The sequence below is a fragment of the Cyprinodon variegatus genome, unplaced genomic scaffold (assembly GCF_000732505.1).
Source record: "Cyprinodon variegatus isolate N-32 unplaced genomic scaffold, C_variegatus-1.0 Scaffold710, whole genome shotgun sequence".
NCBI classification, from domain to species: domain Eukaryota; kingdom Metazoa; phylum Chordata; class Actinopteri; order Cyprinodontiformes; family Cyprinodontidae; genus Cyprinodon; species Cyprinodon variegatus.
Genome location: NW_015151163.1, coordinates 417 through 18,198, shown reverse-complemented (window position 1 = coordinate 18,198; position 17,782 = coordinate 417). Strand labels below are relative to the sequence as shown.

The 17,782-nt window shown below is 37.0% G+C and overlaps 1 protein-coding gene across 1 annotated transcript in view; it reads right to left on the bottom strand.

Moving 5' to 3' along the window:
• The window catches only part of LOC107097610 (contactin-associated protein-like 5), a gene marked incomplete at its 5' end in the record, with an annotated part of 76,286 nt that extends 59,122 nt beyond the window's left edge, over nt 1-17,164 (bottom strand). The window contains 4 exons of the mRNA XM_015394816.1: nt 863-1,084; nt 6,483-6,722; nt 16,071-16,289; nt 16,994-17,164. Of these exons, the coding sequence (XP_015250302.1) occupies nt 863-1,084; nt 6,483-6,722; nt 16,071-16,289; nt 16,994-17,164 (852 nt within the window). The remainder of the gene's footprint in view (nt 1-862; nt 1,085-6,482; nt 6,723-16,070; nt 16,290-16,993) is intronic.
• Between the last annotated feature and the right edge of the window lie 618 nt (nt 17,165-17,782).

Here is a 17,782-nt window from a genome sequence, read left to right as displayed (position 1 = left end):
GGTAAAATACATTCTAGAAAGTTTTTACAGTGATCTTCTGGACACCAGTTTGGGATTATATAATGCATTTTTTTGTTGTTGAAAGGAGTTGGAATAATATAGTTCAACATGGTTGTAAATGGATGGAAAATGTGGTCAGTAGTCCTCTGAAATACTGAGGCATTGGCATGTGCAATTGCAACTACAGTGTGAAAATGTCAGAAGAAATATCTTTTATGTCTTTACACCACTGACCTAAACTATCAGCCAAGATGCTGAAACTGGGACTCAATGGATCAGGAGATATTTTAAATCAATATTCAACCAACATTGAAAATATGTTAACTGTAGTGTCAGTTTATGTTTCATATTTAGACGTGGAGTATGCTGTGTTCCTCTGCTGCTTTAAAGTCCCAAATGCTGAGCAAACCAAATATTTAATTCTGCATTTTTTTGGGTCTTCTAGTTTTCCATTTAGCTTCTGTTGTCTTTATATAATTTGTCTGGCATTTGACATCATTAAAGAATCTTTGTCCACAGGAATACTGCTCACTATTTCCTCTGCAGCAATTTCTATAATATCCAAACCAGCCTGGGACATGTACCGGATTACATCCATATCAAACCACTCCACCCAGAAGCTTGACTTAGCTGTTTTTTTTGTGTGTGTGTATGTTTTTTAGATAATTTTTGCAGACACATAGAAATAATTTTGGTTAAAAAAGATATAGTGAAAGAAATAAGGATAAATACAAATACAGAAAAGCTATAGCACAGCCAAGCTGTTGTCTAACTGAATCCACATCTTTATGTTTTCTTATACCATAATAGATGACTACTACAGGTCTCAAGAGTGTATTTGATGATTTATATCCATACATACCGTTTCTGGCCAGGATAGTTGTAATGTACTGCTGGCTGAAGGTGCTAACTGTCAGCAGCATGGCTGGCCTCTGCGATGTAACAAAGCTGAAGGCCACGTCCTCCCTGGCCCTGCTCTCTGTAAATGCACTGGAGGCTTGCGAGCTCCTGTTCTGCATCACTGAGAAAGGCTCCTGGAAGGTGTAGGTCACTGAGGACTCTCTGTCAAAGGACACCGACACCTCTGCAGGGACACACAGGGAAAGAAATGGTTGCTTTTATATGAGAAAACCTCAGAATCCACATTTTCTCAGCACAAAGGTAAGAAGTGCAGGTTCATGCGAAACACATCAGGGCATTTAAATAGCCAGAATGGATTTATCAAGAAACAAAAAAAGAATGTGCATCTTCAAAGACATGGTTCTATGAAAACAGCTGAAATGAATGAATGCCAGTTCCCTAACTTCTTAAAACAACCAACATTAGTGTCCATCTTGCAAAGCCTGGTTGCATCAAAACAATCTAGCTTATTTTATGTTTTATCACCTGGGGCAATTTTAGGAGACAGATCTCTCTGGGGCCACAGAAGCCTTCACATAGCATCTTTTTCCCTCATCCAGAGCTACTTTCTGAGACCTACAAACAACTTTGATGTATAAAATTGGCACAGTTCTTAAGCCTATCCTCCAAGACAAGCATGGCACGTTAAAACAAGCCTTGAAAGTAGAGCATGGAGGATCAGATCAGCCTTCCTGGTTGTTGATGTTATATAACCACTGTGATGGAGGGCTGTGAAATATGGGAAATGTAAAGTTTTTCCAAAACTTTATTCCTACACGCTTCTACACAGAAGAAATAAAAAAAGAAATTCTTCAGGCATATGATATGAGGACTTCACAACAGAGTCATGTGCTGTGCTGCAGTGATCAGAACCGGTACTGCTTTGAGATGGCTGCATTTTAGTTTTACTGAATGCATAAGATGAAGTTCCAGCTTCAGTTGTTTTTTTTCCCCGGGAATAAAAGATGACAGGGGTGAATAGGAGTGAGAGTGTAGTGGTACACTCGGCTCACAGCTGTCTTTGTGATGCTGCACGGCACATTTGCATTGAGAGTGGCTCAGCAGTGCCACAGTCCCTGCTGCCAACAAACAGCAGTGAAATGGATCAACTCAAGGCGCCTGGTTCCCTGCTGCACATCATTGTTGGCTCCCAAGGCTGAACATAGACCCCTATGCTTACCTATACACAAAAACAGCTGAAACACACAATATATATGCAAAAAAAAAAAAAAAAAGAAGTCTAGAGCTGACATTTAAAGAGTAAAACAAGTCAAATGAACATTTACAACATATCATCACCTTTACTGTGAAATGTTTTCAGTCAATATTAGTTTATTTGTTGTTACAAATACATAATTATTCAAAATATGACACAGCTATTCTTTAAAAACCACATAATCTTTTTCACATTATAAGCCTCATATAACCGTAATCTTAACCTGTAACTACATGTATCGGTGTAGCAGACTCAAGCCGGATTATAAAATGTTATTCTAGTCCAGGTTTTCCCCAAGATTATTTCCACAACCGTGACGGGATCCCTGAGGTAATAGAGGGCCAAAGCATAACATGTTATACATGAATGTAAATGTCCAGTGTAATAAAATAGTAAATATACCATGAGATTAGTAGATGTAAGCTTATTTTATATTAACCCCATGACATAATTAAGAATGCATTTACACAATTAAATGTTATTTTATAAATAGCCATAAAACTGGAGTCATCTGGGGGCAACCGCATATTGGTTCAACCCAACTCAATGTCCAGTAATTGCAGAGCACATTTTTCTTAGGTATATGAAAGTGTATCTTCCTAAGTACATTCCAAATCAGGAATAAAATCAATGCTCTAACAGTCGTTATCATGCGTTGGCTGTGGTTTTGTTTGATTCGTGACGAATGTGTCATCAATATCGTATCCTTTGTTTTCAGTGCAAGTATGCAGCTAAATTCTGCCAAGAGGTACTGACTCTCCTGTGTATCTTCTAGAAATACATTTATTTAAAAAATAAATATAATTTCTTGACTAAATACTTATATATAATTATAGAATGGAATAAACATTTTTTAAGTGGGTCACAAGTCTGTGGATCTGATAATGTTTGGGGTCACAAACCGAAATGTTTGGGAACCTCTATTGGAAGGTGGTTATGGTTCTGAACCCATTCTATGTGAAATCTTTCTGGACTAGTCCCACTGGAAGGACATCCTGGGGTCAACAGTTGATTTGGATTTCAGAGTTTACTACCCAGACTAAACTAAAGGATTTTCTTCAGATGATACAATAGTGTTGAACAGTTTTTTCTGTAACATACTTTTGGTACGTGCTTTGGCATAAATTACTTTTTTAGGTAGATCTATTATGCATAATTCCCTTTGGTTCTTTGTTGTACTAATACTCCCCGGGGTGTACTGAATTAGTCATGAAAAACTATTTAATAAGCTGTGAGCGTGTGGTCACAATTCACCAGCGCAGCAGATGGGATTGTGCAGCTCCGTGGGGCAATCTATGCCAAGCTATTTCAGTGGTGAACAAAGCAATCTACAGGGAAGAAAGCAAAATACGTGTTGAGTCATATAGAAGCCAAGCAGGAACCTGAACCCATTCCTCACAAACACAGGCCACAGATAAACCCTACAGACTGTTTATCAGATGGAAATGGGCCTTTTGACTGAGAGTAAGACTTCCAGCTGCAGGAGACTGCCTAGAACTGGATATCTAGAAACAGCTGCTATCCTCCAGGATGAAGGATTATCAATCTGCTTCATTCTTCACCCGTCAGGTGAAAAGATGAAAACTCATTTCCATAGCACACAACACCACATATAATGGCACAGGGAAAAAAAAAAACAGAATCAGAATCCAAGTGGCAAAATATGGTAGAATAGGGATACAACCCAGAGAGTCTGAGCTGGTAATGGATCTGCTGGTGACATTGGATCGGCCAACAGAGACTGCACCTTCTTATAAAGGTGAAACCAGCATCACTTCCTCCCAGCATCTATGTTGATTTACTGCATCTCATTGGGGAGCTCCAGCTGCACTGTGGCAGACAGGAGGGGTTCATTTTAAAGGCATTTTGTGTACAGCTCTGGTAAAGGACTGCAGAAATCACAGTGAGCATCTATCTGGGCTGGTAAAGAGCTCTACTGTGTTCATTTCTTTCAAAGAATTTTCAATTTGAGATATTTTTGTTTTCAAAGAATAATTTAGCTGAAATAAAATATTTGAGGGAAAGTGATCCTAGCCACTATATGGAGCCTGGCATGTGTCAGCTGAGGGAAATCTGAGCTCAAGTTTTTTTCCACCTTGCTCTCATTTTGTGCAATGGTTTATACAATAGTTTAATTTGCACTCCTTGCAAATTAATGTTTAATGACATTTTTTAATGTTTAATTACATTAAATTAATTAATTAATGTTTAATGACATTTTTCAAGAGTTCGGACACATGGCTCACACCTGCAAGAAATTTTGTGGATCTGTTGCATTGCAAAATATTTAAATCTAAATACGTGGATTCCTCTTAAAATAAGTGCATTTTTTCTTGAATTGAGGATGTAAGTGAGACAGTTTTCCAATGGAACAAGAGAATTTACATTTTGAATAAGAAAAAAACAATTACATTGTCTTATTTCAAGCTCATATTATCTAATATTAACAGTAAAAATACTCATTCCATCTGCAAATCCTCTTATTTATCCAATTAAATTAGTAGTAAATACAATTGATTTAAGAAATTGTAACTTATTTCTAGATTGTTTTTGCAGAGTGTTATATGTAAAACTAAGGCACTGGCATGTTTTAATCAGCATAATTGTTTTTATAAGAGCTTATTTAAGTTACATTGAGATAAAACATGACAGAAGTTACCAAGTATTTGCATGCACGATTGAACTTAGAGAAACAGCTCAGTAAAGTGTGACCACAGATTTCCATCAACTTTGTTTTTATTCAACTGTTAACACCTTAATCAGTGGAGGAAAATGAAATGAATTTTTGTTTTTTTTTTAAACTGAAAATTGTATTCAACGATTCAATGATTTTAAAAGTCTGTATTTTTATAGTTAATGAAAGTCGGTTTATTTTGATCTTAAAAAGAGACTTAAAACAATGATATTCTAAACTACTTTAGCTATCTCTATAGTTATTCTGCTATAGGTTTGGACTGCAGGAGGACATAGGGACCCCTTTTTCATCATTCTGCTTAATTCTGTCTCTATTCTCCCACTCTGCAGAGTCTGTTAGTTCAATCTCTAACGTTCTGCTCTCTCTGCTTTTTCTCTTAGTAGCTTCCTCTGGTCTGTTCCTGTTTGGCTGTGACTCCATCCTGGAGAGAAATATCAGCTGTGCTGCTGCCATCAACACCTTTGTTTATAGATGTTGGAGATCAGACAATTTTTCAGTGTAGTCCTGTTTCTCTGAATGTGACTGGCTGGATGTGCTCTCTTCAGCCTCTGGCATGGGAGCTGGCTCGGAGCTCGTCTGCCTGGCTGAGTGTTTCCTGGACGGGGCCGCCTTTTACAGCTGCTTTTTGTATCTCTGCTTCTGTCTCCTTGAACCCAGTCGGCCTCAACAGATGGCCGCTCACACTGAGCCTGGTTCTGCTGGGAGTTTTTCCTCTCCTCGGTCGCTACAAGCATGCTTAGTATGAGGGATTGCCTTTGACTCAGTGAGTCGTGGCAATCAAGTGGTTTTCCTAAGATAAAAAATCAATTTGACTGTATGATCCGGCTGAACTGTAAAGTGCCTTGAGATTACATGGGTTGTGAATTGGCGTAATAGAAATAAACTGAATTGAATTGAAATAGCTGCTCTCCAGCAAAAAGAGAGGGTAAGTTGCTGTAATCCCACTAACAACTTTTAAATAAATTAATTTAGAGATTATAATTGGCATCCAAAAAGTAATTCTGCAATTAGCACATTTACATTAGTTTTTTTTTCTTCCATTTAATACTCCTTTTCTACTGTGTTTCAATATCTTAAAAAAAACACAAAAGCTTTTGCCCTCTTCATTAACTCCCTCCATAGGGAGCTACAGAAAAAAGAAATGTCTATGATTCAGCTCTCTTTGTGTCGCTGCAACACAAAAACAGATCTCTGGTTGGTAAATGCAGAAACATGTTCAAACTGAAAAAGCTCAGAAAACAAAGCTGAGGCTCATGCTGTTTTCAGATCTCAGTTCATAAGCAGGAGCAAACAGTGGAACTATGCAGCGTGGTTCTCCACAGCTGCAGGCAGTTTTCATCTGTGTTCCCACAGAGTTCACTTTGTTTCTCTGTCACTTGGTCAGATTGCAGGTTGCTCATCCTGCTCCGCTTCAGCCTGTGCAGGCTGAGGACGCTCTCGTCCGTGTGCACATACTGCAGGAGATAATTTGTTCTAATGCATTTTAAATGCTCCCTCTCTCCGCAGTGGGGACAAGTATTAATTGTCTCTTGCATTGCTCGTATTCCTATTGGTTCTCTGTAATGGAATAACCTTGACAGTGATTGATTTTCTGTTTTCTGCGATCAACGTTAATTGATTAAAAGAATTACACTGTGTATCTTTTGTTTACACACAGAGAGCGGGACTCACCTTGGTTGCAGGTAGCCCCTCCGTAGGCAGACTGTGAGCAGTCGCAGATGTAGCCATTGCTCTTCTCGATGCAGCGGCCTCTGTTGTGACAAAGACTGCTAGAGCCACTGCAGTATCCTGGACAGCCGGAGCTCACTCCAGGGGTCATCTTGGCCCTCTCCTCAAGGTCAAAGGTCAAGCCGTTAACCATGAGAGACCTGATACAACCCAGGAAACCTCTCTGCTGGGATGCTGTTCCCCCTGAGAACATAGTTAAACAACGAGAAAATAACAAGCTGTAGTTACTTTACAATTAACATTGTTTGTAAAGCAATAAACAACCAGTGCAAATCTAGGGGAACAATTAAGGCATTTAGGCATATAAACCCCATCTAGAGTAATAATGCAAAACATTTGCCTTCGCCAGTTTTGGAGGGAGACTTGCACTCTACGTTGCTTCATAACTTCAGATTTTCCCTCCCAGAGATGCAAGACTGATGAGTTTGGATGGAAAATAAATCATACAGCTGTGCAAGTAATTTATCTGAGAGAGGAAAAAAAATTCACAAACCTAAAGGCATAATCTCCTTTCACAATCCCTTAAGGCTGATAAATGAAGCTTGTTAAATGCGGTATTGTTTCAGATGAAGAGAAGCTCTGCCTGTATTTGCTGCATACATTTGTTATGCGTTCCCTCATTTCAAACCAAGCTACTTCAAGTAAAATCTCACCTGCCAGTGTTACTGGCTGTGATGCAGTATGCCAGTGCTGATTTTAGTGCTATTAACCCTTCTACCCGCTGAGGTCCCTGTAGCAGGATTCTTATTACAGCATGACCCACAGTCACCGTTTTCCACAGGATGAATGGATAAAAAGGCTTCTGATTCTACTGGGAGCAAAATGGATGCTTTCTTTTTCTTTCTGCATCAGATCTGTATTTGATGCAACTGCTGGGAAGTTTTGGAACAATTTTGTCTCATCCGTGTCACTGAGTCATACTTACATGTTTGTTTTCATCGTCTTCAAACAAAGAACCAAGCGGACGTTCTTTCACAGACCGAGTTTTTAAAGAATCTATTGACAGTTAAGGAAGTGCTTTCATCAAGCTTATTTTTTTTTATTCTACGTGAGATAAAAATCAGAATCAGCAAGTCAGAGCTCAAAGAAAATTGAACGTTTATATAAGCCAGGAAAAAAAAGAATAATCAGTTCATCTCTCTTAGTGTCTTTTTCTTGATAAAATACTTTAATTTTCCAGCTAAGGTGCTTAGCTGATATCTGCCACCCGGAGCCACTCCAATTTAAAACGTGATATAAGTGAACACTATAATATATTATACCACCATCTTGTACATTAAAAACTGCAGTGACTGGCTTTTTCATTTTACTTATGACAAAAAAGATGTAACGTGTTTCACCTATCAAATGCTTCACACATGTGCAGAACATAGCAGAAACTTATCCTATTTCACATCTCTTGATCAGAACATTACAGATTTATGATGCTGAATTACGTTTTAACCAAAATATATTGTGTCATTTAATGCAACATTTTTTTAATTTAATAATAAAATACATAAATAATAATAATAAAAAAAAACATGACAGTCTTTTTATTTGGAAGATTTTATGGCTTAAATTGCACATTTTTCTATCTAAGCCCTAAAATAAACACTAATTTAAATTTGAAATACAAAACAAAAAGCAAAATAATAAAATAAAACTTTATGTTCAACTTTGAAGAGAGTGAGAGTGCTGTGTTGTGGAGTGACAAACATCATCAGTGTGTTTTGTTCTTTTCTGTGGTTCTACTGTATAAACTTCAAAGTTTCTCTTTTACCATAACCAAAAATGAACGTCAACTAATTAAATAAAAACAACTATAATTGTTTTTAAAAGTTTCGATGAGAATATGTATTTTAAAGCCCTATTTGTTTTAATGTGTTGCTGTTAAAAACATTACTTGACAAGATGACGTGGAACCAATGATGCCTAATTTGTTGCTCCCTGTATGTAAGCTGCTCAGTCAGCTGCCCAACTACATACTGCTGTCGTTTATAGATGTAAGCTGTCCCTCCTGATGTCTCCTGACAGCAGTAAGCATGTTCTCCTCATCACCTCATGTCACAGCTCTATATAAGCCCTCATGGCATTCTGCATTACAGCCACTGTATCAGTCATTTCCCTCACTTGATAGCAGGAAGACGTTTTGCTGTTGTGTTTACCTCTGTATTAGCATGTCTACATGTCCTTCATTTAGAAACATTACGTGGGTGCTCCGTGTCTGAATTTTATGCTGTAGCCAAAAATACACTTTTCATTAGAATAGAAAATCCTTTTCTTGCCCAAAAATTGAGAAATTCTGTTGTTACAACAGCAAAAAGGTTATAGAGAAAATGGTCACACAAATGTGGACCTTGGAATAAAAAAAATAAATAAAAGTGAAGAGTTAAAAAAAAAAAAGAAAAATTGTACTGTTAAGTGTTTAAACAACATAAATCCTGTGCACCTGAGAATAAATAACCAATATACAGCTATGAACAGTTTTACAGTAATGGATAATTGGAGGTTAGGATGTTGTACTAATTGGGGAGATTAGGTCTATAGCACACTTTGTTTTTTAAAGAATACGTTTTAAATAATAAGGGAAAGTAATATTCATTTGTTTGTAAAAAGAATGAGATAATTTTCTAAAGGTTGTTGAGAGTGGGATTGTTGTTGATTTCCCCTCGAGTCTGGTACCTCACTCTGACTAACTGACTGCTCTAAAACAGATTTTCATCAAATTGCAGATGCGAAGATGAGATATCGTCTAATCATAACATAGATATGCTGCCATATTTAACAAATTACATCAGTGAGACGTTAATTTATCTTAGTAAAAAGACTGATGTTTTTATGCCCTGATTTCTGCTATTTATGATCATGTTCAGCTTGCAAAAAATGTAAACATGCATTTATTATTATAACATTGAATCAGATAGAAAAACATATTTTTTCTAGAAAAATCTGGGTATAATGTAAAAATTATTACCTGCTAACTACATCTGAACACTATATAAATATACAGTATATAACAAAACTTCCAAATAGTTCAAATAAAAAAGTCAATTCTGGAAAGTTTTAAAATTATTCATTATCATAATTTTTTACAGCAAACATGAAACTTTGTGCTGGGTCCATCCCAGCTGTCAGGGACACTGGAAGGTGACGAGCTGTGAGGTATATCTGAGTCCAGGCTCTGTCTGTTTAAGGGAAACTCAGGTCATTGATCTGCTCCCTGGGATTCTTTTGGCCTCTTGTAAAACCTGATGAAGTCTGTTGTTTGTTTATCTTGTTTGCAGCCTGTTTTATTTTCCGCATTCTGTATTCTGAACCACGTCTTGGACTGTCTGTGCTGGCAACCTAAGGGAATTCTAGAGCGGTCTCTACTCATGGAAGCAGTCTTTTCTTATTTAACACCATACAGATCCAATTCCTTATTTTTCTAGCAGCGAGGTGTTTTTGAACAAATTATTTCTACATTGTGTTTGCACTATTCTAAATGTTAAACAGCGATAGGCAATTACACTATATTATCATATTAAGTTTATTTTTTCAGAGAAATGTGAAACAGCACCTTTGTGAACCTTAAAAATGAAATTATCTTTGAGCTCCTCAGAGGTGTTTCCCCTCCATCTGTCTTTTCATTTATTTAGTAAATTAATTTGAAGTTAAATGAGCTATTAGGTGCATTATCTGTCTCCTTGAGCTGTGATTCAATTAAAATGGAAAGAAGAATAAGATTTTATGGTGTTCTATAAGAGGGAGTCCTTATTGTGGCACATTTAAATGTCAGAAAGGAGGTAACTGCAGCAGGAATGCGACAAACGAAAGACAGTTGTCACGCACCTTAAACAGTGTAGTTATTGAAAAAACCAACAATAAAACAATTCGATTTTTGAAAAATGGTTTCTCTTTACAGGATGTCAGATTTTTCAGATAGCTGCAGGCAGATACAGCTGCTTGAGAAGATATAAGACAGATAAAGAGTACAGCAAGTTTAACACCTCAAATTTTATTTTCTCTGTTAAAATATTTGAATTATTATATCTCAATTGTTGGAGTCATGAAACAGTACTATTATTTTATATAATTTCATTAAAGGAGGTAGAGGGCAGCTGAATATCACTAGGAGTTTAGAGGCCACATAAAAACACCAGGGATTTCCAGAATCTCATCAGATGTGAAGGAGACCTTTAACTTTCAGCCATTTTTAAGTTTCACAGTTAAAGCAAAGCACCCCTGCTATGATGGGTACAGATTTAGGCCTACTGTACCTTTAAAATCCAAAGTTACATCATCAAACCATCCAGTTGCACCTTTTTGCTTTTAAGCTTTGTTACAATATCAAAAAAGAAGGCGATTCCTACAAATGTGTTTTAACCCTTTAAAACCTGGACCATGAAATAAATTAAAGAAAATTCTATTTTTTTATTTAGAGTTGTCATTGAACTCTCTGAAAAACGAAAGAAAAGAATATATATATATATATTGTATAAGTTAAATTAGATCATTTATTTTAATCAATTTTGATACATTAGGCATTTCTGTAGAGTATTAAAGACGTTTTCTGTTCATTACATGTGTCTGATTGTGTAAGTCAGGGTTTTTAAGATCAGCAACATCAAACTGATGATGCAAAGTCCTTAAAAGCTCATGTATCAATTATGATATAATTGGTTTTAAAGGGTTAATTTGTAAAGAAAATCTGTAAAACTTTAGCCTAATCTAAAGTGGCTTGTTTAAATACCTCAGCTACAGCAGATGTTTATTATAGTTATGAATGACCTCTGAAATGTTGCTAAACGCTTTGCTCTAAACCCAGCTCTACTTCTATGACACAATCCTAAGAGAGGCAAGGGGTCCATCTGACTTTGGCTAAATGTACCTCTTGTTCTTAGTTCCTATCCATTTAACTATGGGGGGTGTCTGGGGAAGGGGGGGGTCAAGAGTAAGAAAACTACCCAGGGTAGAAAAGGAGCTCCAGGCTGCTCTGCTGAATCCCAACAGCCTTCAGCCTTTTGAACTTCATGAAGCGAAGCAAACACATGTGGAGGATGCTGTAGCCTCCGGGAAAATGTAGCCAACAGATGAAATCCCATTATAAAACCCTAAACACATGAAGGTGCGTATATTTGGACGTGTCACACAGACTGCAAGTGAGGAAATTATGTATTTTGGGGAAAATCCATCTGGTAGGTTGTGACTGTGTTGTGTTATGCAAAGAATGGTGACAGTTTTGCAGTATAGCTCATATTGACCAGATAGGAATGTCAGGAGCTCCTTAAGATAAATGAACAATGAGAGCAGAGATCCTACTTCCATAACACTACTTAGACGGCACCCATCAGGCGACCGCTGACTTACTTCCACTTTGGCTGAAGTGCCTTTATTGATTTGCACAATTTAGATGGACCCAAAGTTTGCAGAAGAAACAGAAGAAACCTCTTGAAGTTGCAGCATAAAATACTTATAGAATGAGCTACCCATCTAGAAATCCGGAAAAAAAATGTGTTTGTTTCCTCAACCCGGGGGATTCAGTGTTTTTTTAAATATGAATATTAACCAAAGATAAAATTCTTCATATGTGTTTTACCACAAAAAAGCAACTCAGATTCTTATTTTGCTGTAAAAAAAATCTAATTCACAGAATATGCACAGACCTATAAACGTATAAGACCACTTAGTCAGAAACTACATAAGTCTGATATTTTTTCAGTAGATATTGGAATAGCAGGTGGAGTGTTGTGATAAAGTGAGGCTGACAAATCAATTATTATTGTCTTTAAACTTTTACATTTTAAAGTAAACATTTTCGAATGTTTGTTTTACTTTCTGGATAAAAAATGTCCTAAATAGAGAGAGGCAGACTAGCGTGAGTCATTTAGTTCATTTCCAATTAGCCATTTTAAATTCAGTGGGAGTTCAGCTCTCAGTTGCAATGTTTGCGCTATCTGTAGTGGATTTAACTTACAGATTTGTTGTTGTGATTCCTCTAAAAGCTCCTCTTTCTCAGTTGCAGCAGCTGCTGCTAGTAAAACAAAATCTGTCCATCGTTCATCAGCAGCAACAAACAGCAGATGGACAAAGTCAGTGACTAGCTGCTGTGCATATTACTAGTGCCTGAAGGCAGTTGGACGGCTTCTCTTTTCTGTTGTACTTATCATTAATTATAAAGCAGGATCCACTGATTGAGCAGAATTGCAGGAACTTCACAACAACACCAGGGCAGCATTAGGTTTCCGTTAATGGATAGTTTCCTCAGAGCATCTTCTATATACCAGACTGTGCAGGTGACTCTCATCCTCTAAACCCTCTGATTTAATGGTTTTCTCAAGGTCGGGCCAATAACTGGACTTTTTCTTCCCTCTCACCTCCCCTTTGACCTCCAACATAAAGCTATATATCTATTCACCAGTCTGAGCTATTCTTGGTGTTTAAATATTTTATGAATACTTTGATGCATTGCATTAGGTTAATTGTAACAAAGTTTCCACAGTTCTGGAGTCACAGAGGTTAATAGATGCCAACACTTACTCATTTCCAACTTATCAAATGTTGACATTTAACACACATAGAGCACCCTTGATGTCTGCTGGAGTGTGCTGGATAACCCTTTACATTTTCACTCAGTGTTCCACTTAAGAAAAACAAGGGGTGGGTGGGCAGGGTGGGTTGGGGTGGGGTGTTGGAGGTTCTGAGGAGCTTCCTGCAAAGAAGTGACACTAAATTTACAGTTTTGCTGTAGCTCCTGCTGCTGTGCTGAAGGTTACCTGCACCATCTATCTATCTAGCTCGCCATCATCGCTGAGTGAGTGCTTGCATGAATGGGTGAATGACTGAATGTAGTGGAAAGCACTTTGGTCGAGTCTCCTGACTTGAAAAGATGCTATATAAGTACCGGCCATTTACAATTTACGGAAAATTATAGCATTTTTGTGTCAAACACCAAGTTGGACACCATTTTTTAAGTATATTGAAAAAAGAAAACTTTAACATTTGATGATATAGTTGACATTATGTTTCCTAAATGTGCAGAATAAGTTAAAGAAACATTAGAGAATTAATGTTTGTGGTGTTTTGCAAATACATTTGTTTCATAATCTGTACAGTTTTATTGTTCTACATTTTTTACAATGTGCTGTTAGAAAAAACATTTTAATGTCACAATGTACTTTTTATTTTTCTGCTCTTTTTATTCAGCAGAGATATTTAAAAAATCACAAAGGTCTAGATGTGAGAAAATAAATACCTCAACGTGTTCCTTTTAATGAGCTCCACTTATCATAGGCTGTGTTTACCAAGATCAAGGGTGTGAGATTCACAGTGTTTTGCTGCATACAGTTTTTTATTTTTTATTTTTTTTTTTTTAACTTTGTTGAAAAAAATATATATAATAAAAAATGTTTCATGGTCAGATAGTAGTAAACTATCTCCAACTTTCAGGTTTTTTTGGAGCTAGCAAGCTGAGGTGAGTCAAGTGTTTGTAAAGTATAGCATGAGATTAAATGATTCTGTTATCTGCTTCTGCTTTCTAAGACCAAGTGGAGATAACAGTCTCCCCCCTGATGTTCAACATTTCACACATTAAATAATGCCCCCTACTATCTTATGGACATTTTCTCTCTGAAATAAAACAACAAAAACGTCAAGTTATTTATGTTTCTAATAAATGTGACCTTTTTATCTTCTCTATTTTAACATGTCTAATGCCTAAAAAAGATAGAGTAGAAGCATGATCTAAAAAAAAGATAAAGAGGTAAAAAAAAATAGTGGAAAGTGTTCATCTGAATGAATGAACTATTGTTCTCTATAATTTTCTGGGTGGCGTCACTTTCTTGTGAGTCTCTCAACTTCCAGCTATAATAAATGAAAATAAGAACACTGATGTTGTTTATTTCCAGCAAAAATATCAAAACAAACAATAATTAAAATTTGTTATATCTTAGATGAAACAAAGGCTCACATAATCTTACTTCAAAACATTATCAAAATGTTAAAAAAAGAAAAAAAAAAACCTCATAAAACTGTTTTATACCCTTTGATAGATAATGGGTATTGCATGCTAACAAAGAAGCAAAATGACCCTCAGAAAAAATATGCATGTTTTCTAAGTTGGGCTACTATATAAAGCCTCAAACTCAATGCTATTTCTGACATTTTTAATCGAAAAAGCTTCCTGGATGAGAGCGAAACGTCTTAAAACCTGGAAACAAAGTCCAGTGGAATGTTTTTTTTTACTCTTTTGGAATATTTTACAAAACCTGTCGTTGTCATAACCCAACATTTGACACACAAAAGTGATCTCCAAATTAACCCTTAAACAGGCACTTTGCACCAGGAGATACACACTCTTTAACATCCTGTAGGAGGTATGCTGGGAGGTTTTCACTAATCAAGTTAGTATTTATCAAAAGTCTTGTCTGGTATTAGCATCTAGATCACATAATTTGGTTCAGGCTATCTTTCATGGTTTTGTCAGCCTGATCAGAAAACATCATGGCTAGAGAACCTGCCTCCTTGGGGCTACGTAATCATATATTACTCATACTTAATTTCAATAAAACAACAATATAAATTCCTAAAATGAATTATGACATTTGTCTAAACATTCTGATGAAGAAAAAAATATCCAACTATGTTTGTGGTGTTACTTAGCAGCTATTGAAATGTATGTGTCCCCTGAGATACGTTGCCAGATTGGGGATAGAAATCTGATCAATGTGCATTATACAAAATTTCATTTCAAACTGGAAGGCATGTTAATAATTACTGCAGTACCAGATATTATCATGCACAGCTGTGCCCATTATAACAGTATAACTGTATTTTACTCAAAAAAAAATGTATTTATTTTCAAGCAGGGCATCTCAGCTAGGTCCTTTTATGGGAAAAGAAAGTAAAAGCACAGGAATGAGAGTGATAGAGGAGATTCCTGCAAGTTCTTCTGACTCTGAGTCAAAGAGTGATCAAGATCAGGAAGTAATGTTCAGCCAGCATGAATTGGAGGCATTGAGTGAAAGCAGTTCTGATGAGGAGGATAATGAGATGGATCGCAGTATTGGTAAAAATGAATAAAATCAACTTTAAAAGTGCTATGTGTAATGTAAATGACCAAGGAATACAACAATGTATAATTCATCAAATTGAACAGTAGTATGTTTATCATTGGGGCTCTGTTTATACCTTAATAGGGCAACATATCCTGGGAGATGCAACTCATAAAATCCAAAATATTGAATATATATACATTTTTAATGTGGAAATATTTTACTTAGGGCCTAAAGAGATGAGTGATACTATTTAATTATTTTTTGCAACTTATTTTCCACTCCTGCCTGTTTAAGGGTTAATGTGAGGGTCTAAAAGTTAACAGAGGAATGGAAACTATTTTAAGTAGTTCATATTTAGAGGTTTTGGCTCTGAATCAAAGTAATTAAAGCTAAAGCTAAATAGATGGAAATTACAATTTAAAAGCAAATTGACATAGATGGACAATCCCCCCCCCCCAAATGTAGCTAAAAACAGATTCATGCGAAGCTGTAGTCAGTTTGATGGAAAGCCTACCCACAAACAGCTGGCTGCTGAGCCGGAGGCGGAGGTGTCCGTCAGCCGGAGCCTCCAGGAGACGAAGGGGCAGCTGGTCGACCTGCAGGGACGCTTCCTTCACATTCCGCTCTGCCCTCACGTAGTGCCACTGTCTGTCATTCAGAGGGAGGTGGGACTTCACGGACAGGACGGCCGGACCGTTGCCCACATCAAAGGAAAAAGTCACCACTGCTGGAGCTGAGGGACACACACACGGAGACATAGAGCCAGATCAGACTGAATATGATATGAGGTTTTATATGAGGTTCTTCTCCATCCTGCCTTTCTGATGCAACCTGATACAATGCTGCTGAAAACTTGATGACCTGCATACATTTATGAAGGAGCTCAGCTGACAGCTTGTCAATATTTCATGTGTCTGATGCTGCAGCAATACATAAAGACTCCAAATATCCACACAACTTCCCCCCCAGGTTTGAGAACAAAACGCATGATAATAAGCGTCTGTAGACACCTGAGCATATCGCTGAAGTTGTTCTTGCTTTAACAAATAGAGCGTCTGCTAACTAAAAGCTTAGGTTTGTACCTTTCTTTTGTTAAAGTAAAACCTTTTGAGGAAACGTATAATTTTCAGGAGGATGTTGCAGTAAATCTGAAAGGGGTTTTCCATTTTATTTCCACTTCACCCGTCAGACAAATTCATTAAGCTTCTATATGTGTATGACAGCAAGCTATTGCTGTTGACTGTGCCACTGGGATTACATCATGCTGTGCAAACCTGACAGGCTGCTTCTCCGGGAAATTGAACTGTCAACCACAGTACTCCCAAAGAAGAGCAAAGTATATTGCTGATGGCTTTTGTGGGCATTCTTTATATGTGGACACTCTGGCAAGTCATGATGTACTGCATCACTCTTATTGTGGTATTAACATTCACTCACAGCTCAGCTCCACCCTGATAAAGTCCTTCAGGCCCTGGTTCTCCAGAAATACCCCTGAGGGAGAGCTGGTCTTGAAGTAAAAGGAGATATCTGAGGCTAGCTCTGCCTGCAGGGTGGGGAAGTACAGGTAGGAGGCCTCCTGGTAGAAAGAGGCCGCGTTCCAAATAGATTCTGAAAAAATAAAAAGGAAGAACAGTGAATGAAACAAAAGAGACCCTCCTCCCCCCTCCCCATACCCCCCTCCATGTGTACAACTAGCTGATGTGAAGTTATTTGCTCTTGTCAAAGAGGTTATGGGTTAAAAACAACTTCTCTTTAGATTTGCTCAAACCTCAATGGGACTTTTCTGATTAAATTAAGGTGACTCTGTATGCTTTTTTCTATTTATTTAGCCACTTTTCTGATCATTTAAATTTCATCAATTAAATTTATTTATGTAGCGCCAATTCACAAGGCATGTAATCTCAAGGCACTTTACAGAGACAATTCGATCAGATCAAACAGTCAAATTGATTGAAAGTTTTCTATCTAAGGTTGATTGCATCGACTTATTGACTCGTAGGCAATCCTTCACACCAAGCATGCTTGTAGCGACAGTGGAGAGGAAAAACTCCCTTTTAACAGGAAGAGGTGTCAAGTAACAAAGTATACCTGGTATATTAAATTTGCTTTTTTTAGTATCCGTTCTTTAGTTTTCTGAGTAATTTTGAACTTTTCCTCATTACATTTGAACACAAAAATCCATACTTTTTTTCTCCTTACTTTCTTTAACTAGCTTGTAAATTTTCT